At 45.7% G+C, this 21,356-nt stretch overlaps 4 protein-coding genes across 4 annotated transcripts in view; 2 read left to right on the top strand and 2 right to left on the bottom strand.

The window, feature by feature from the left end:
* The window catches only part of T265_02687 (hypothetical protein), a gene marked incomplete at both ends in the record, with an annotated part of 10,351 nt that extends 9,833 nt beyond the window's left edge, over positions 1–518 (bottom strand). The window contains one exon of the mRNA XM_009166989.1: positions 247–518. Coding sequence (XP_009165253.1) covers positions 247–518 — 272 coding nt within the window. The remainder of the gene's footprint in view (positions 1–246) is intronic.
* Positions 1–1,972, top strand: part of T265_02688 (hypothetical protein) — a gene marked incomplete at both ends in the record, with an annotated part of 28,950 nt that extends 26,978 nt beyond the window's left edge. The window contains one exon of the mRNA XM_009166990.1: positions 1,028–1,972. Within this exon, the coding sequence (XP_009165254.1) occupies positions 1,028–1,140 (113 nt within the window). The remainder of the gene's footprint in view (positions 1–1,027) is intronic.
* Positions 937–17,300, bottom strand: T265_02686 (hypothetical protein; the record flags this gene model as incomplete). Its single annotated transcript, XM_009166988.1, has 8 exons — positions 937–1,581; positions 2,601–2,864; positions 3,126–3,295; positions 6,474–6,838; positions 7,572–7,914; positions 8,089–8,250; positions 13,916–14,114; positions 17,253–17,300. 7 exons carry the CDS (start codon positions 14,106–14,108, stop codon positions 1,333–1,335), a joined length of 1,746 nt encoding a protein of 581 aa, XP_009165252.1.
* A 3,317-nt stretch (positions 17,301–20,617) lies between these two features.
* T265_02685 (hypothetical protein) lies at positions 20,618–20,953 on the top strand (the record flags this gene model as incomplete). Its single annotated transcript, XM_009166987.1, has 1 exon — positions 20,618–20,953. One exon carries the CDS (start codon positions 20,618–20,620, stop codon positions 20,951–20,953), a length of 336 nt encoding a protein of 111 aa, XP_009165251.1.
* Positions 20,954–21,356: the final 403 nt, after the last annotated feature.

Below are 21,356 nucleotides of genomic sequence, written 5' to 3'. Positions count from 1 at the left end.
TTGCGAACCTACGTCACCTGTGGCGTAGGCGTGACATCAGCTTCTCTGTCAAGGGTCGAGTTTATAATGCTGCGGTGCGCTCCATATTACTATATGGATCAGAATCCTGGTCGCTGCGCGCCGAGGACGTCAAAAAACTTTCAGTATTTGACCATCGATGTATTCGGAGCATTGCCCGAATCTGGTGGGAACACCGGATCAGCAATTCTGAAGTACGTCGAATGGTATTCGGGAGAAATAACTCACCCTCGATAGATGAACTGATCACGCTCCATAGGTTGCGTTGGCTTGGCCACGTGCTGCGTATGCCAGTCGACCGACTTCCTCGAAGGGCTGTTTTCGCCCAACCATGTGAAGGGTGGAAGAGAGCCAGAGGCGGTCAAACAATGACTTGGGAGCGAAGTATGAAAGCCATTACCAGCAAACTCAGCTGCGCTGGTCACTGCCGTCTTCCTGGATGGGGACCCCGAGACGGGCCACATCAGACATGGGCCAGTCGCGCCCTCAATGGCGCTCATGCATCAAAGCTATTGCCTTCAATGCATAGCTCCTTTTCCACCCACCCCCCGCTTGCAAACGCACTGAAAGTGCCAGATTTATGCACCAATTTACCAGCTCGCGCGTGCAATGCTCAGCTACCTACCCCCCCCCTCAAATCATCGGTGAACGAAACTGTGGCAGCTACAACCAGTGTACGACCAGTACGCGGTTCTTACAGCTGACAATGATGATGATGATGTCTTCGGTTGGTCTAGCACAGTTTGCGTTGTGCTTTAGGTGACAAGGGCCGAAGTGAGTTTGTTCCAACGCGATCGGATATACTGCTTCTCATATGAAACCAAAAAACGAACATTAATCTCATAACGAAGTATTTTTTATTCAGGGGGAAGCCCCGGATAATAGTGCACTTTCTGGAGCAACCGATTTCGTCCGGTTGGTCGCCGGAAACTAGGTTCTACTATATAAAATCTCACAGAAAGGCTTAGACAATGTTTGCAACTCTCACCTTCCTATTGTCTACTGTCAGATCACAACGGCCCAATACGCTGCTTTGTACATTCTCCGACTACAGCTGCGTTCATGTCCTGCAGTGACGACAACAGAGCACGGTTTTGGTACAAACGACCCATTTCGGACTAAATTTGGTCTGTATCCCCCTCGTTTCCAATCTGTATATTTGAATGCATACGTCATTAATGACATCTGAGCGTTTATTTCTCTTTCCATAGAAGTTACAGAAGCTGAAAAGATAGACATCATAGGCTACGAGTGGGGAGTAAAGGACAAAACTATGATAACTACATACGAATCCAGAAGTCTATAATTATTTCCTCAAGCAGCAGTGGCAGGTGCGGCGCGTTGTTTCGAATGTGAGACAAGTGGCAACGAGTATTTCCTCCAAATGGTGCATAGGGACTCGACCAATTGTTCTGTCAACACATCAGTGTGATGGGGCGTTGGGGCGATTCGAAGGCGCTCGTCTCCTCTGTCTACTGTTGGGTAGTTGATCGATTGCACATAGATATTGTGGTCTGCAAGCAGCTCCACAGAAATCCGGGTACATAACTCAGCATCTCCAACCTACAAGGGACACGCCAACAATGAACGCTTAGTAAGAAATACAATCAACTCGAATGGATTTTAAGCCAGTAGCACAAAAGTGAAGACTGACTGGTCCCTAAAGTGCTAAATGTCGAATTCAAACGGCCGCTATAATGGATGCAGTCTGGGAATATATACTTGATTCTAACCTGCCACTCGTCAACGGAATCGTTCGCCAGCCAAATTTGTTTGATGCTCACCTTGGAACAATACAGTGCGTAGAAACTGAATGGCATCGGGTAGCAGGTGGTCAGCAAATGCTTTCGTGTACATAGCATTGGACCTTCTGCCACCACACACGAATAAAAACAAACTCACTTGACCTCACCTATGTGTACATAGTTAAACTCCTCTCTAATGGGCACTGCCGAATTTCTCTCAGGGTACTTATGGAGCAGTGATACTAACAACAATAGCGGTCCGCTATCCCCTTCTCCATTTTCTTTTCTGTCAGCGGTCGCCACGGAGGCTTCACTATATACATTGCGCCATCTTTGACTTCAAAAACAAGATACACTCCTTTCGAAGGTTCTCATAACTCAGAGGTGACCGCGGTCGCACCACACCCGACTAGGGTACATATAATATGGATTTTCCCGGTTGACTGGCGGCTGGCACAAGAATTGGCAGCATATTCATCCATGAGTGACGACGGAGACCCTAGCTAGCGGATATGGTGAGCATTCCGCGGCATGAACAGGACTGGGATCTTTCCTGTGGCGTCCTCAACAATTCGATTAATGGTCAAATATAGCGGGAGTATTGGGCTTTTTCGTGGTGTGATGACATTTCGTAAGCGATATAGAACTAGCCCCTGGTTCTTATCTAATGCAATAAGTTGGCGGATCCTGATCGCAAAAGTATCAGACCACATTGTTCGTGAACTCGAAATGAAATGCAGGGTTTATATTGTCGGGTTCAACCACTAATTACAAAAACAAGCCAGCATTTCTCGTAGGGACGTTTTTCATGAGGTCTACTATGGTAACCATACTTACATGCAGTGGTAAAATATGGGAAGGTGCGTCGAGTACGGGAAGCCCTTCATCTTGTAGCCTTTGACGCACTACAGCGACTCTTTTTTGGTGTTCCGCGCGAAGCTGTCGTCCTTCCTCAGATTTCAGTATTGCGATGCTCGCCCGTGCGGCCGCCAGTGTTGGCGGCGGTAAGGAAGTCGTGAATATGAATCCAGAAGCGTATGACCGAATCATATCAACCAGCTCCTGACTCCCAGCGAGGTATCCACCGACACTAGCGAATGCCTGAGTTAGGAAGGAGAGACGAAAAGATACATAGGCCAACTCAGCCACCGCAGATAATTCACTGAATTATTGGTAAACATTGTGAGAAACGATAAACCTGGTCTTTTTGGGTACGTAGAAGGGGTGATTTAAGGAGACTTGGCGACGCCACAGAAATTACGTTTGATAGCCCGGCTTCCTCCGCACCAAAAGCCTGGTGCTGGTGGGTGGTCTGGTCTATTAAGCATAGCTATGCAGTCTGACAAACGTATCAACAATTACCTTTCCCAGCGTTCCCGTGATTGCGTCTATCCGATGCATCTGGCCGTCGCGCTCAGCAACACCGGCCCCGTGTGCACCATATAATCCAACAGCATGGACCTCGTCGACGAAAGTGAGTGCATTTCGAGCCTCGGCGGCATCCAAAAGCTGTTCCAGCGGACATACATCGCCTGAAATAGATGGTATTTTACCCATGAGAACTGAGCTGAGCGTCAGTTGAGGCAAAAAACGTGTCACTTTTTACTTAAGTGCACATGCTCGGAGTGAGGTATGCAACAGCAGACAATTTCCCACATATAGAGATCACTCCACAATCTACTGTTGCATGTGTCGGTAGCTGTAGACTAAATAGGTTAGTGGTAAAAGTACTCGCGAAAAGTCACGGACGTGATCAAATGCAAGCGTCCGTCGTACCATAATATAAAATATCATCAAGCGGGATATTTACCGCCCATCTCTGACACGACATTCGAGAAGACGTTACCATTAATGTTCAAGTCTTGCCTTTAGGGCAGTCCGTGGGACCTGGTCAGACTGGTTATTATGGAGGGTCAGTTTGCTGGGTTGGCCGAAACTTTGGTTTTATCTGACAAGCACATTTTTGATGAAGTCTGTTGTTAAGTTGCATCTTGACGTATTCACTCTTTGTTTAACTTTATGAATAGACTCCTCGTACAATCAGTATAATGCATGGATGTTGATAAGACCAACATACCCATTTTCTTCCCATTGATTGAAAAGGGCATGTACAACCTTCGTGATCTTGGGACGAATCTGCTGTTGTTTGTTGCCTCAACGTTTTTAACTTTCCGCCTGTTCGTCCGTAGATCGCAGTCATTCAAATAGTATCGTCTAATGTAATGATGTTAAGCAATGATTTCTCAATACCGGTCAATTGTTGAACGCCAGGTAGTCGACCACTCTTGAGAGACAGTTGCGTGCTGCTACGTGTCAATTCAGGTGATATAAAACGGCTTTCCACACTCTCCAGCGTTCCGCTCTTTATTACCTGAGATGCCTAAGTCATTGGTCATCCGCAACATGGATCGCACTCTCCGCCTCAGTTTTAAATCTGCTGTGTTTATCGGCGCCTCTTCTACCAGCACGTGATAGTCGTCGACATTTTCCGGGAGTCTTTCTTCCTAAACTGAGCTCACCGGTTCTAACACGTGATTACCTGGCTATCTGTACTACGCAAAACTTCGTACAGATAGTTTCGATTTGTTTCAACCGAGAGGCCATCGTACAATGAGAGCGACGCTGTTCCTGCGTTTAACACCCTTTGAAATACCTCATGTTCCTGCTTTGTACGCAATGACTGTTGTTCTAGTCCCTATTTACTGGACCTTTATATCAAAACCAATGTTCTCCTTGTTTGTCGCTGTGTGAAATCTCGCAACCCTAGCTGCTAGTGACAACCGTCCGACTACTTACAAAGCGTTCGTGTGCATTAAAATTAATGAGGGCTTCGTCTTCAATGAAAGTACTGCGAATTTACTGGCAAATTTGTATGGATTTCGAAGGTATGTAGCTGATTTCCTCAAACGGACTTGGAGTAACAATTTAAAACCCAGGCCGTCCAATATAGAGAATCCGAAAAAACTCGCACAGCCCACTGCCGCATATCCACTTGTCGTAGCACCAACTCACCCACACAAACCGACAAAAGTTCAAAGCGAAACTCAAGAGGAATCTTCAACTGGAATGTCACAGACAAGAAGAGCCAGGCCCCAAAACCTAGTTCCAATTCGCATGAATCACTCAAATTAACTGACAGACCCACAGCCGACAGCCAAAATTGAAAGGTCTTGTTACTGGGTTCTTCGTCTGCCCTGAAACTTGTAACCCAAGACCTGGTCTGAGGAACTCTTGTGTCAAACTGGGCTCAGCAACATAGCCCCCCGATTATTTTCTAAATCTCTAAGAAACGAAAACCATAATCCATTTTGAATATCAATCCCGGTTACATGACTAATTTTCATCTAAGTGTATTATTTTTAGAATGCACTCTGAACAGATTGTGGCTGTATGCGTTTTGTTATCGCATTGGCAATCTGAGTTCTGGGTGGTGCACAGCCTACACATGTATCTTCACGCAACAAGTAAGGTCTCCTGTGGGTTCATTATTTTTAGATAACCCCTTCCTTGGTTATCTTTAGATCAGTGAAGCATCGGTGTTGAACACTGATGTCATGCTGTCGATGATGATCATTTGGAGCGCTCCCTGACTTGTTGACCAAGCTGGATGGGCCATAATTTACCTGCAACAGACAGAAATATCTCGTTCCTAGTGACGTGACAAACCAATAACTTGGCCCGTTACAGCTGAATTAACAGTTAACGTAACCATTACTGTGAAATAAATAGAACATCTAAACGAACTACCTCCGAACCTGGTATATTTTTTGATGTACTGCGATATATTCTAGCTATCAAACTCATTTACTATAGTTACGGTTGTCAAGGGAATGCTCGATTCAGCGCCCAAATATCCTCTCCACTATGACAAAAAAGTAACTAACTGTTGCGACAGACATTTTGCGCGTTTCTTTGAGTAACAGGCCTCATGGTCCTGAATTTTTTTTCTTTTTTGGATAGGGTTGTATTATGTCCACAAATTCAGTGGTAAGTTTCGCGTGGATAGGTTGAACTAGTCCCTCTAGGATTACAGCCCATATTGCAGGAAACTTTTCGGGTGGGTGAAACAACGTAAACACAGTGCCAGAACAAAGGTGCCTGTAGTTTCGTAGGCTCCCACTGAGGACATAACACAGAGCTTCTGAATGAAAACGAACTACTCAATAAAGTACTCTGATAAAGACAAATACCGTTAGCTCATACGGTTTTGGCATACTTGTGTAAGAGATAGACCGCCATCCATTTAGTCGCATGTGCGCGTGTGACATGTATATACAACTGACCGTCTCCGCCACTTCATGTGTGAACCATTCAGCTTTGACTGTGAATTTCGGGTGGTAGGCCACCTGTTCGGACAATGAGTCAATCAAAATACAGCTGTCATCAGTACACTGCGATTTTACCCTGGTATGTTACCGATTGACATTTTGTACCGTAGCTTCATTATGAGTATACATACGACACATACGAAAAGTATCGCGGTAATGTATAGATCAATCGGTATGGATGCGTTAGTTATCAGTTTATCAGTTATAAAACTAGAGAAAGACTCGATTTCCAGCCAAAAAATGAATTAGCCTTCTATTCTCTAACATCACCGCCATGTTAGTTTGTCCAGACTTCGGACGATGTGCAGTGAACCCCGGGAATCCATGAATGAAGGGTTTGTATCCTAAAACATAACAGCGAAACCCCTGCCAGCACCATTACCTGTCATTGAATGCACCGTCTCGAAAGCAACCACCTTTGGAGCGTCCAGCGGAAGTTCTGCGAGCATGCTGGTCAAGTGACCCACGTCGTTGTGGCGGTAAATCATTTTGGGCGCTCGGCTAGTTCGTATTCCATGAATCATGGAAGCGTGGTTACCGGCATCCGAAACAATGGTCACGGTTGGTAGGCGGACTCCAAGGGTATGCAAACTCGCTTCATTCGCCACATAGCAGCTGGTAAACAGGAGAGCAGAAGGCTTGCCATGCAGGTCAGCTAATTCGGATTCCAGGGCCTCGTGAAGTATCGAATTGCCAGAAATGTTCCGTGTCCCACCTGATCCAACGCCATGCCGCTGAATGGCATTGCTGTAGCCAGAAATAAATAGATGTGTAGAGTATTTTCTCGCAGAGTGCGCTACTACTGTTCAAATATTGTTCGTAAGAACTGTCCCTTCTACCAACTCCAGGGTCGAAATCTGATCCATATGTGGGGTAAAAAGACAACGAACTGCTCAATTAAAGAACAACAAACAGACGACGGAACCATCAAGATTCGACAAACAGATGAAGTCAGATGCATGTAGATACTGGGAGAATAAGTTTCATCCTGATGGCAAGTAAAACCTGCCCTCATAGATGACTGCTCTCAGGGCGTTAGACCTGATGTGAATATTACTCAAATGAAAGCACTGTGCGGTACAATGGCTATCATAAATAGCGTTGATTTCGGCAGGTCATTGCTTGGACCATATCGAATGCATCCGCAAGAGATCACTAAAATAAAAATCGACACGAAGACTAGTAGCAAGCGATGGCTTCGCGGAGATGATCTCCAAAAGAAGTATTATCTAGAACGCCACTATCGTATCTGCCTGGTATAAACCACTATCATGACAAACGGGAATGAAATGACCCTTGTCCACTGACCGGAATCGGTCAGGTCATTTCTAGGGTTCACAGTTTCTCCCTGTCAGTATTTTGAGCGGCTTTAACCTAGGGCAGAAACAACCGATACCTCAAACAGATTCGAATGAAATTTCATAAATTCGCACGGATAACTGAAAAGACACACGGTAAGTCCAGAGTTCCACAAACTCACATTGCAGCTTCCTGTACCTTCGGGTGCCAACTCATACCCAGATAGTCGTTTGAGCACCATATGGCTACGCGTCGTCGTGCCCCAGTCGAGAAGTCGTCGGCCAAAGGGAATTCGTTTGCATCGCGAAGCACACGTCGGAACACCCGATAGGTTGCATCCTTTTTCTTCCGTTCTATTTCAGACTGACAAAATCCAGAGTAATCAAATCCACGGCTGGATTTCAACTTGAACTGATCCATTAATGACTGGGGTAACGTACTAGGGGGCAAATTCTGATTCGAACGGGCCAGTTTGCTTGCCTGCCAGCCCTCAAACAGAGCACAAGTTTTTGGAATGGGCTTACCTAGGTGGAAGAACGTTCCAGAGAAGAAAATAAAAGAGGTGACTCGACTACATGAGAATATAGAGGTATGTGCGATAGCTTAAAATCCAAATGGAACAAAGGAGCTAAAAGTTGTATGCCTGACCGGTGGCCAGCAGCAACCGGAAATTCAGAAGTGGTGAAGACATGACGTACCACTTGCATCCGTGAGGTGCTCGATCATACATCCCTGCTGAGCATCGTGAAGGCACTGTCCAACATTTGAGGCCTTGCCGGGTGCATTTGACTCCGATGTTCGCGCAAGGGGCAGTGGCGAGGAGTATGGACATTTCTTGAAAACACACTCCGAAACATCCTCTATGTAGGTTGGAATTGACACGGAAAGAAGGGGTTCATTACCACGAGCGAAATATCAGTATTGTCTCCATATAAACACAAGCCGAGAAAAGGATTTTAGGACGGGGTCGTTGTGACAAGTGAAAAACACGAAACTGTAGCAGTTAAGCAAAGACCTACAGGGATTCCTAAACGTGAAGAACTTCAATGTGTCAGACCATGCAGGGATTTGACTACCTGTGAATGGCCAGGCAACTGTTTTTTACCTTTTATCATCCTTGAACAAGATCTAACAACCACCAAATTTGAGCTCAAATCTATAGATAAATTTACATGTAATATGAAAAACTACCAGGGAAACCAGGGCAGGGGCCTCGAAGCAGCTACCTCGAGCTCACAAAATTGAACTGAAGCAAACTGACCAAAATCACATAGGAGACAAGAGAACACATGTGTAAGTTGGTGTCAAAACCGAAACAGTAAACATTCCACGTGCTAGTCTGCTTAGTCAAGTTCACGTTTGGACGTGTGGGTTGTGCTGAGACCTGCGAACACAAATCAGCATGTTCTGTTTTCTATGGTAAATTAGTGCTGTCCGTCAGTTCTGTTGAGTATGAATGAGCATGATTTTCTAGAGCTTTGCACGGTGACTCTCCGCGTGCCGTGTGCGATAGCAACATCTAGAAATTCATGCTCAATCTGGATTTGTTAACATAATTGATGGCTAACAAATAGCTGCGGTGTCGCTAACACCGGTGAATAATAGAAAACAGGAACATGCGGATGTAGCTCCCTCAAACTCAACACAACCCACAACTTCAAGCATGAACATGATCAAAGAGAATAGCGCATACAACATTGGGTGTTTCAATTCTGATGTTAAATGATAAACGTCCTCTTATCTCGTACGTAATTATTTCAAGTCTTTCATTCCGGGTGAAGGTTCCTCGAGTTGACGTAAACGTTGAGTAATAAAATACGTCTGAAAAGACTGAGCTCTTTCCCAAGTCCTGATTTTCGCCCACCAGCAGAGATTTCTGGTGTCGGTCATGGGAAGACTTTTGGGTTGGACAGATCACCATGAATGCTCAAAATCAGCCATGCGCTTTGGCGAGGCTTACTGACACAGTAGCTTTTTTACATGTACTGGGTGTGGCGAATCAACCGCTCTGACTTGCTGAGAAGTGGATCTCATTTGTGCCCTCGGAAGCCTAATGAGTTGCTTGACCGTGTGCTCACCGAGGTTCAGGATATCAATTGCTATGGTAACTCTGCGCACCGTTTTCGCTTACGAGCACTAAGTGTTCTATTTTTGACCGAAACCCATTTTTCTAGCTGACATTTCAGTTAGTTCAGACTTACAAGGGATCGGCTGCAGTTCTTCGGTGTTCACACCTCGACTACGAAACCAAATAGTAAGACGCTTGTTGCTACTGTGTCCATCGCTCTCGGAGTGGTTCCGACCGCGGTCGTCTTCGACGCGATTTCCAAGTCAATGCCTGCTTTTACTTAATTTTCGCAGGGCTTCAAGCATCAACGTTTTTTGGCTCCACTTGCCAGCCGATTCGGATGGCATGTGGTAACTTTTTAGCTTTTACCCTTGTGGTGGCTGCCTCTTCAACGAGCCCCTCCTCTTCAAATGATAAGTTACCCACAGCCCCTATACTCCCATAATCAGCAATGCTAAAGGTATATTCGTCGGTAGCAAGGTCAATCAGGTGCTCAGTACATCTGCCTGAGCTCGATACTCCTGGAGCCCTACAGAAGCAATCAGTCGGAATTCTTGTTCCTCCTCCCGTCCTTCTAACCCTGATGGGTGGCTCTTGAACTCGCTCATGCAGGAAAAAGAACGTAATATTTGCCTAACGTCTTTCCTCAGCCTTCATCATTTTTCTACCAAATGCCGTCCTAGTCCATCCGGAAACTCCAAACTACTTCCCATTACCCACCAGTATCTACTGTTGCAAAACGCCTCCAAGCCTCCTAGTGCGAATAATGCCGTCCTATTTTGTTTCGTACCGGTGCTTCAGAGCCCGCTAGAACGTTTTGTCTCCCCTGTCATTTCCCCTCTTCCAGCGTAGTTCCGTAAACTTGAGATAGCCCCCATGTACTCTCTATACCCAATCGTGACTCATAGTGGTTGGACAGCTACCCCCCACCTCTACCAGCCCTACTCTATTTGGCGTTCTGTGGTCAATCACGGCAAACAACTAGATGACCTAAAAAACAACGGCTACCTAAGCGACGAACATGGGCTCAGGAGGCGACGCTTTACTGGTAACCTATTGGAACATGTATCACATGTATTGTTTATATCCCGACTCTGAAAACTGGACTGAAAACTTTCTAGAAAACCACCAAAATCGGTTACGATCTGCAGATGCCGTCTCCCAGATCCAAAAGTTAACGCAGGTGTTTCCCAAGGCTTTGCTGTTTCCTCCGGCAAATAACGGTCTCTTGCTTCTGAGTGTAACCACACTTTTGTAGAAGACGCAACTCTCCACGTTCGCGACATTTATACATCTCAAAGACCTGTCTCATTTAGGATTAGTAACACCGTGTGAATTTCATCGGTAGAATGAACCCTGATCACATAAATATCCATGCTTTTGGATTTATGAACGCAGCTATATTCAACTATGTTGTCTATTGATTCTAACAGAAACCGCCTATCGTCCAACTGCCTTCTTATTGGTCTCTCCCTCTAGAACAGTCTCCATTGGACCCCGCATGTGAAATTAATTGCAATCCAAGCCCACAGAAGGCTTCATTTTCTCGCTCACCCTCTCAAATATGTTCTCTTTCAAATTCGTCATGTCCAATTCGTTAACCAACTCAATGTCCATCATTCTCGCAAGGGGTCTCCCCCAGCCTTTTCCCAAAATCACCTGGCAGTAAGTGAAAATCTACATTTGGAGATAATCTGGTTGGTTTTCCCAGGAACACTACATTCCTGTTCAGTCCCCTTGTCTCTCCCCAGTGGTTCACTGATATTTCATCATACAGTAAGGAAAAAGAACCGCTTCTTAGATCAGTGCTCCGTGTTAAGCAACCGTCGTTTCCCTGCCTGCAAAGCTTGTGCAGATTGAGGCAAATCAAACTTGGTGGAACGAAATCCTGAAATGTTGGCCTTCATTCCATCGGAAATTCATCCACTTTAGGATACCGCCGAACTCACTACTGGTAACTTATTATCTTCATTTTTGCCACATTATTAGGTTCTGAACCAGTCGTATTACCATTGTTTGTGACGTCGGCGGAGTCAAAAGTAGCTTCAGGCCAACAAAAACAATTATTGGTCTTCAGAAGAAATGTGGTGGTTCAAAACTTTGGCGGAAGGTGAACACGGGTTGATGTAACCTCTACATGGGCGAAAAACAGCCTGAGTCTCAAGAGTCCAGTGTTCCAGATCAGAGAGCAACCTGCGCAAGAAGCCAAACAGCACACACTACATTGAGGGTTGTTGCACAATGTCCTCGCGACGTTTGAAAACCGCAGTCACCGGGAAAGTGTTGCAGTATGTCGGTATTCTACTTTCACTTCAGACTTTCCATTATCGTCACTGATAGGAACACGAAACAAGAACAGTGGTGTTTTCAATCAATTGGAAAAGGTTTGGAACCGATTGAGAAGTCATCGTTTCAGAAGAGCTTGATAAACAATCGGTAGTTTTTATTTGGGCAACGCTTCGCTTTTGACACAAAAGCTTCATCAGGCCAAGTGAGCAGGTCACCAATTGGCCAGGTTATAAGGCAGACGGGGAACCAATCAGCAAGTCAATCCTCTTCGGATTTTCACACTAGCTTTTGTGTCAAAAGCGAAACGTTGCCCAAATAAAAACTACCGATTGTTTATCAAGCTGTTCTGAAACGAAAAGAACAGTGGTGCTCCACACACAACCATATAAGTGTATCTGAGTGAATCTGGTAATAGAAAGAGGAAAAACGAGTCGGGGTAGTGAAACCCAGAGATAATCTACCACGAGCATCCGAGATGTAACCACCTTTACCACAATCTGGATAGAAACTGAGCATGAACGCCACTGACATGAGTTGGCAACCATATCTTTCAATACCTCTTATCAAGCAGAGGGTCATGTGGAAGACAAGAAGTACAAACAGCATGCAGGTTTTTCGAAACATCTTCCATTTCCTTCTTTCGAGTTATATTCTGTCCACTTCTATGTTTCCGTCACTCGAAATTAGGCATAAAAGGCAACGCTTTTCTCGATAGATGGTAACTCAGCATGCGTAACACATGACAGCCACCTTGGCTTGAAGTGTTTGATGCATCACTTGCATCACCTTTTGCTTCACTAAAGACCTGTTTCCTGATCAACTAACGAACAATTCGTTTAATCAAGCCGATTCCAAGTATAGTTTTCAGGCACCGTTGGTCAAAAACCTGAAAACGTCTCAGATCCTCAGTTCTAAGTGATGAAGTCCCAGGGCTGCAGAACAATAAAGCCCACACTGCAGTCCGATGTACGCATCCACTGTACCCAGTGATATGTCTTTTTGATGCCACAAGTGGTGCAAATTGACAAGTTCAATTCCGGTCTATGGGATTCATGCGTTGAATTCGTCTGTTACACTACCATCAAAACTAATGCAACTTCTAAGATACGTTTGGTGTTGTACAATTTCCTTTTCCGCTTGAATTCTTATAGGCCATGCTAGCTGTAGGGCAATCTTTTCCGGATGAGAGAAGAACACAAGTCGTCTGAATTAGGCGCTCTATTACCTCGAACTTCATACTGGATTTCTCTTACCTATGGAGACTTGACGTTGACAATCGAATCAGATGTATTTAATAACGGGACAACACACACAGATGGAGACAATATGAATGCTAATTGTCAGATCACAACCCAAAATAAGGACTGATCTTTGTGAACCGATATAACTGGGAATTACTGGTCCGGTGTTCTCACCGGACAGACAACGCTTCCAATATGCTGGCGAAAAAATGAAAGTTTCCTTATACCTCCTGAGCACATACGCCGGGTTTCTGAACCACAAAGCAGTAGCATGGGGGTAAATAAGACAAAAAATAAAAAAGTGATAAAATAACCAATACGGTGGAGATGAAACCGACGACATTTATCCTACACTTCCGTAGTTTAGGCATTACAAGCTGGATCCATGTTCCAAGTCTCTGGAACAACCAGTGTACCGAATTCAAGTGGGCATAGTTTAAGGTCGGGTTCGAGCCACGGACCTTCCCAGCCCTCGTGCCTCTGTGTGGCGTGGCAGCTAGGCAACGAAAGGGTGCTACAGCTGAACGATTTATTTTTATTTTCATTTTTTTTCATATCCAAGGTTATTATACACAGCTGCTCCTTCACGTACCCCCAAAAAGTGGACGAAGGGTAGTTAACGGTGACTTGAATGATGGAAATATGGTTTTCGGGAAGTTAGTAAATACTACGATCCCCACAAGTACTTTAATGCACTGTCACAATGAAGGAAAGGATAAATATTGTTGAGCGGCTTGTTGTACACACTCCGGTCGGAAAGAAATCTCACACAGAAAGCCAAGTCTGTGCAACGGTTGCTGTGCTCAAACATGATTGTGCCTTAAGATTCGAAGTGACAGTTCATGAACCGAACAAAACACACAACAAAAATGAAAACGGAAAAGACTACTGGAAGCTAATGTCAAGAAAATCTAGGGAAAAACTTACTGCAAGCGACGGACGATTCCGGTTTCGACTCAGCATTTGCAGCAAGTGAAGAGCAGTAGCGTGCAAAGTTGAAATCGGTTTTTTCAAACAACCGTCTTGCGAATGGACACTTCGGAATAAGCCCAGATATTTGCTGAAAATCTTTCTGAATGGCGGCAGGAGAGAGCTTCTTCAGAAATGGACAGGAAAGCATTTTAGGCTGAAGACGACAATACAAATGAGATATCAAGTGAGTTTGGAAAGTTTCGCGAATTAATGGCAGTGTGAGACAAATGAGTGCTCCAAACCGCATCAGAAAGCATAGGGTCTATGCTTATGATGTTTGCAAAACAACCGTGATGGATTACAGAGCGTGGCCACTCATTAGGGGCTATTTTACGTACATCAGCCTGAAGCTTCTTATCCCTACAAGGAGTGCAGCTTCAACTGGCTGGGATGTCTTGGACGAATTACAGGCACCGAATTATTAGTCTACATATTTCGACCCACAAAAGGAACCCTTATAGAAGCACTGGGTTACAAAATATGGGACATCCTGGCTAACTTATCTAGCGTTGATCCAATAAGTTTGGAAAGTTTTGCGAATAATTCTAGCGTTGATGGTTCATAATTGTAGTCCTCGTATTGGAAAACCATTCCTCGTCATCATTATCGACAATAATATAGAAATAATACTGCAGTAGGCGAGTGAAACCAACTTCATTTTTTGTATCCACCAAGGGTACGGAACACACCTCAAGCCTACGACCCGCTTCTTTGGACCATAAAAACGTGCTCCGGCGGGAAGTTCCTCTATCTCGTGAGCGTAAAAACTGCCAGTAGTCCGCATGTTAATGTTCGTCTGGTGTGCGCCACACAGAAGCACGGGAAGATCCGTGGGGTTATCCAGGCGAACGACCGATAAGTGGCCGCAGAATCAGTAAGCCCGACCACCAAGGTGAGGGTGGCAGTGAGAGTCCCTCAGGGTTCCGTTTGGTGAAATTACTTGTAATAATACTTACTTGCCTTATGGCGACTTTCTCCTGGAGGATGGCTTGGCTCCAGGTCTATCCTAAATCGCTACAGCTCATGCATCACGATAGACAACATCTTATTTAGTTTCTATTCCACAGTTTGACTCGTAGACCACCTGCAGATCGAAGAGCACAACTTCAGGATTAACTGTGGACATGTTTTCTATTGGTCTTCCGGAAAAGGCCAGTAACCAGAGACTTTAAACGGCCCGGAAGACGTGTTCCAATCATCATAGACTGTTTCTGGATCAACTTGGTGACGCGCGCAATGTTGTAACAACGATCCATTGAATATCACGTTGTCCCAACGCACGTTGGGCATTCTCCCTAGGCATCGGTGGTAAAATACTCCCAGTCTTCGAAGATCGACGGTTTGGAGAGACCAGGTCTCACGAACGTATGTTCCTACGGATCGGACGGCCGATGTGTGCACACAGAGCTCCATTTGAAGACAGATTCCCAATTGTTCCCATAAAGCGTTGTGTAGACGTACGAATGCCTTCCTGGCGCCGTCGAAGCGAACTTCTGTTTTTTCAGTGCCTGGTCGTGCCCAAATACTTGAAGGAATCAGCTCGTTTTACGAGCTGTCTGTTTACACTAAGCAGTTTAGTCTGGAATCCACGCTTGCAGTAAATTTCATCTTTCCAGAATGTATTCCCAGTCCAACCAGAGAAGCGTAGTGGCGGATGTGACTAAGTTTAGGCTACATTTATTCGGAGTCTCTACTCGGGATGATATAATCAGAGCAACCAAGGTCCACGATGCACTTGATGGGGCTTAGTGGTACTCCATGGAGGTCGAGAGACTCTCGGTAGCCCATTGCAACACAAGTCACAATAGTCGGCACCGTCGCGCCACAATGAGGGGATGGACTTTGAGGCGGACCTTTTATAATCTACGTTATTAGTCTACCAGACTTTGTGACCGTCCTAGCCCTTCTATCTGCTGAGGATCGCAAGTTCTGGAACTCCGACACCAAATGCACACAGGAAACTCGTCGGCTTCCAGACTGGTAGCTTCTTTCAACAGTTCCTCCTGCGGGGAGTCTAGAACCGCCTTCGTGACGCAGTGACGGACACTAGGAAATACCCCGGTTGGGTGCGGAATCTGGGTATCTAGTTGTTCTAAACCATAAGAAAGCTGCATACAAAGCACACGCCCTTAAGACGATAGAGGGTTCCTTCTCTCGACACTGTCCTAAAAAGAGACTAATGACGCGATGAATGTCTTGGACGCACAGCCAAGAAAGCTGTTGCAAGTCCTCGGCCTGTGTACTGCAGGAGGCATCTGAAATCACTTGACCTCTGCCCTGACTACAGGCGACTTTGGACCTGGTCCCAGCTTGATTACTTTCCAAAAATGGGTTGAATGCATCAGTCTTCGCCTTTCGCCGCACGAAAAACAGGCGGGGGCACAGAAAAAGGCAGTGCAATGTAAGGTAACGCATTTCCGCAAGGTAACGCCTTCTCTCGTTGCGAGTTGTAAGCTCACTCCAAAATACTGTCATCGCTGACTCCAATTAGTTCACGACTACTTTGGATGCTTATTTCCACCACCCACCAAGTTGTCAATATTTTGATGAACAACACGCAGTTGAGGTAGTGTTCTCGACGTCTGCCTTCCAAGCAGGTATGTGACAACAACCACTGAGCCCTTCTGACCCAAGATGCTTGGACAAATGCCCCGTACCCGCGCATAAATCGCCGAATTACTAGTGTACCATGCACGCTATGGAAGTACCAAGAAGCAGTGATTATCCGAAGGCAGGTGTTCATGACAATTTCCATGGACGGGACGGGGAAAGAAAGCACATGAACCGAAGCCCAGTAGGCGAGGTTGTATACAATATATTGTATACAACCTCGCCTACTGGGCTTCAGTATATGTAGGTATACCTACATATAAATCAGTCAAAATAAGAAGCGCCGCATACTGCACCGGCCCATTTTTGAAGAACAACGTCCTCGGTGTACGATGGCCTACGGGAACCGCCTGGTGAAAGTGATGTGATGCATGAAGCAATTGAGCATGTACAGAGGATGTCCGGCAACCTCTGTGAGCCTTTGGGATTGCTTCGGTCGTGCGAGTATTAGCTCTATCGCTTGTATACATTCGTTTAGTACCAGGGACTCCGTGGCAGAACAACCAATGTATGGTAACCATCCGGGAGTGGTCGCTAAATATGTAGTATGCACGTAATGGAAGTATCGGGAGAGTGATTCTCCGCAGGCAGATGTTCACATCAATTTCTGTGGAGAAAACATAGAAAGAAAGCTCATGAGCCGATAAACCACTAAGTAAGCCTACGCATCATCACTACTTACACATAAATAAATCAAAATGGCAGGTGCCGTATGTTACACTATATGGGGCGCTGAAGTCCGGTACTCCAGTGACGCTAGAATACTATTGGCCATTAAATCCATATTTCCGACAAATCAGAGCTCGCTTGGCCGCCGAACAAACCACCGCATCGATTGTTCACCAATCGCGTACGAGTAGGGTTCGTCACTCATTGCAACGCTCAGTTGTAAGTAGTGTGACGCACAAAACGCTTGAAAATTTCTCCCACTCAATCTCCCAGAACTCAACTGCATAACTTCAAATGTCCCGCCCAATCCTGCCTGCTATTCATTAACATTTTATTATTATCGCATCACCCCGTCTCTATTCCTTCCATTAAAACATTGCGTTGCACAAACTATGAACATGTTCTTGGTTTCTCAAATGAACCGTATTATCACTTGTTTGAATTCACATTTTTGGCACTTTTCGGACTGGTTTCTCACGCTTGATACCCGTCTCCGTTTTTGTCGTGGGTCTAACTGTCGGTCGATAACTGTCAAGGTTTGTTGTACATTAATTGATTTATTGATATTTTGTCATACAGTACAGCACATTTTCGTCGGGATCACTTTCGTTTTGAATTCGGACCCATTCTTCGGTGCTCGTTGCTCGACTTATCGATTTTGTCGCTTACACTACTTGACAAGACAACAATTTCCTTGAATTTCGTCGAAAATGCCAAGAACAAGGAGCGGTGTATTAAATGAGAAGAACCGTGGAGAAGTGGCTATACAAACAGACGGCAGGCAAGTGCTTCGTGATACTCATTCTTGTATGGGCTCTTCGGCTGTGTCTAGAGATAGCAGGTGTAGCAGGAGATCCGAGTCAGCCTTATTATTAGCTGAGATAAAGCGAAGTCAGCTACAGAAAGTGTTAGGGATGAGCAGGACCCTCAGATCCAGCTAATGAAAGCTTGTAACGACGTAGAAGCTGCTCGTTTAATGCACACTCTCTCTTGCTCCGAGGATGAATCGCGTGCCGATGTTGAGTCAATTTCTGCGCCCTCAGGGGTGGCGATTTACGCTGAGGAATGCCGCAGGCAATATGAACTTGGACTGTCATACCGCGAGCCTAAGTCTGACGCTAATAATGTTCCAGTTGCAACCACATCCAAATCGGCTGATATACCAGTGTGGGATGACCCCACCAAAGGGTATCTCTTAGGGAAGCACCACCCTAAGCGCAACAGTGAAGGGTGTATGGCTGGTAATCATACGCCAGCCCCTTTAACTTCTTCGATGGACCTCCCCAGAGTCGAATTGACTAAATTCGACGACAATTTGCACGAGTATTTGAAATTCATTCGTCAGTTTGAGTTTTATGTTGAGTCGAGAACGATTGATGATGGGCAGAGGTTGCTTTGCTTGCTGCATTACTGCAGAGGGAGAGCGCGCGAGGCCATCGAAGAGTGCATGGTACTTCCACACCCAGAAGCCTGTGGACGTGCTCGCCAAATTCTGTGTAGGCTTTTTGGCAGGTCCTATTGTGTCGTCCGATCGTTATTAGATGGGCTGCGTGAAAGGTTTAGGGTGTTCTCGGCTTCTCCAGCTGATTTGCTAGAGCTCACAATAAAACTGGAGAATTACGAAATAGCCTTGAAACAGATGGGTTATGAGGCCGACCTGAACGCCCTGTCAACTCTCGAACGGTTGGTCCGCTGCCTGTCAATATCGCTCCAGCAGAAGTGGGCCGAATACGTCGATGATGTAACGAAGGATGAACGTGAACCGACGTTTAGAGATCTCTGTAACTTCATGTATATCAGAGCAAGGGTATCCAACATTAGGTTTGGCACGATAGCCGACCAAACCAACAAGTGTCGCGCGGCCCAGAAAACCCTGCCAAAGCAACACGTCAAAGGCAACATTCATTCGTTAACGCTGTTTTTAAGACATCCGAATCCTGTCCTCTTTGTAGGGAACCGCATCCATTAACAGACTGCGTAAAGTTTGCGGAGTTTGAGTGTAGTAAACGCTGAGATGTGGCTAAGGGGTGTAAGATGTGCTTCCGTTGCTTGAAGGCTGCGCACATGACCAAGGCATGCAACACCGAACGCAAATGTGGTGTAAATTAATGCAAGGCATGTCACCATTACTTGCTACACACCACGCCTGATCTTTCGCGCTCGGTACGGGGCACCTGTAACGCAGCCAATAAACGTCAAAGATCAACAGCGTTGGGCTTGCTCCCGGTCCGCATTAAAGGACCGTTAGGCGAGCTCGCTATCTACGCGTTGTTAGACAATGGCTCCGACACTACCCTGGTGAGCCACGACGTGTTGCATAAAGTGGGCATCCCGCCACACCCATCAGAATTGACTATTAAGACCATAAGTGTTACCTGTCTATCCGAATGTTGCATGGAGCACTTAAAAATCGGATCCCTGTTAGACAGCACTTGGGTCAATATTGAGAAAGCGTTCGTTGTGCCTAGTATTTTGCCGTCCGTTAACGTCGAATCTCGTATAGCACCGGCAAGGTGCTATGCGCATTTGGACGACTTGTCTATCACCGACATACCACGCAAGTATGTTGCAATTTTGATCGGATGTGACGAACCAGATGCACATTAGGTACTGAACCAGCGGTTTGGGGTATGTAAACAGCCGTTTGGATTGAAAACGCCCCTCGGATGGACTATCTTAGGTCCAGCAGGGGGTAACGACGGTGTCACCTTTCTGTAAATTGCTTATCTCGCGAAGATCCGAACATCCTGCAACAACTGAATCGGCTATACAATGACGAGTCTGCAGATGTTAACTCGCTTAATTTGGCCCTATCCCCCGAAGATAACCGCGTTTTGGAGTGGGTAAAAGCAAAGCTTCGTGTGATTAATAGTTAGTTCGTTATCCCATTGCCATGGACGGACGATATCAATTGTACTAGTTCCGACCTGCAGATGGCAGCCGTGCGACTGCAGAGTTTGAAAAGGCGTTTCTTGAAGGATGTGATCTACTTCCAGCAGCATAGCGCTGTGATAGAACGCAACTTTAAGATGGGATACGCTTCGCCAGTGCCGCTACATCAGTTGAGTCCCGAGTTCCGTCCTCGGTGGTATTTACCTCATCAATCTATCGTCAATCCGAAGAAGCCTGGGAAATTGAGGGTGGTGTTTGTGCAGCACAATTCAACAAGAAATCTCCAAATGACTGCCTCTATCAAGGTCCAGATTGGACAGTCGACCCGATAGCGGTGCTCTTGCGTTTCTGCAGGGAGCGCGTAGCACCTTCGGCTGACATAGAAGAGATGTTTATGCAAGCCGCGTTCCGGAAAACGATAGAGGTGCCCTTCAGTTCTTATGGTGACCGGATAGCGATATTTCTTTGGAGCCGGCGGAGTTACAAATGAACGCGCACGTGTTTGGAGCGAAATCTTCGCTAAAGGATGGGCGGAGTTCCCCTGAAGTGCCCTTACTGAAGTTGGTATTCCATCTTCTACTGGCATTCATCGTGCGTCAGAATGAGCGGTCACAAACTCGATTATCAACTACAAAGTGGTTGGGTATAGCAGAAAATTCGCAGCCGGTCATAAGGGAGGGATCTAGCAAAGACTTTTCTGAAATTATTGCAAAATGTTCAGAGCTAACCCCGTTATCCGCAGCTTGCGCTCAGCCTTCAGAAAATCTATTTGAGGCACCAGCCAATCAGCTCCCGCACACCCATTTTGAGCCGACTTCCTAATACGCCCGAGCTCCGGAAAGAGGAAAAGCGGAAACTCAACGGTGATAGCCCCCTCATACTGCACTTTGGTCCGAATTCGGACTCCCAGCACTCATTGGACACATTAAATCCGGGCTACACACCGAGATTAGAAGTTGCATGGCGAAAACGCTGAGGGTTCGCAATCAAGATGTGATGAACATGACTGATACTCTATTCATTGCTCTATTCATCATTCTTTTGTTTTAATATTCCATATGCTGTACATATTCGCCAATTCGAATACATGCGTGCTGGTTGCTACGCTTCGCTAAATTCTGGATTTCTAGTTCGTCTGGTTATACCAATATACATGCGAAACTTAATTCTCACAGGCTGGTTTCTGTTAGCGTCATCAGGCTAAAAAATACAACGGGTATTCTGA

This window comes from Opisthorchis viverrini, assembly GCF_000715545.1.
Source record: "Opisthorchis viverrini unplaced genomic scaffold opera_v5_34, whole genome shotgun sequence".
In the NCBI taxonomy this organism is placed as follows: Eukaryota; Metazoa; Platyhelminthes; class Trematoda; order Opisthorchiida; family Opisthorchiidae; genus Opisthorchis; species Opisthorchis viverrini.
Note: the sequence above shows the minus strand (reverse complement) of the source record. Positions and strands in the feature narration are given on the sequence as shown.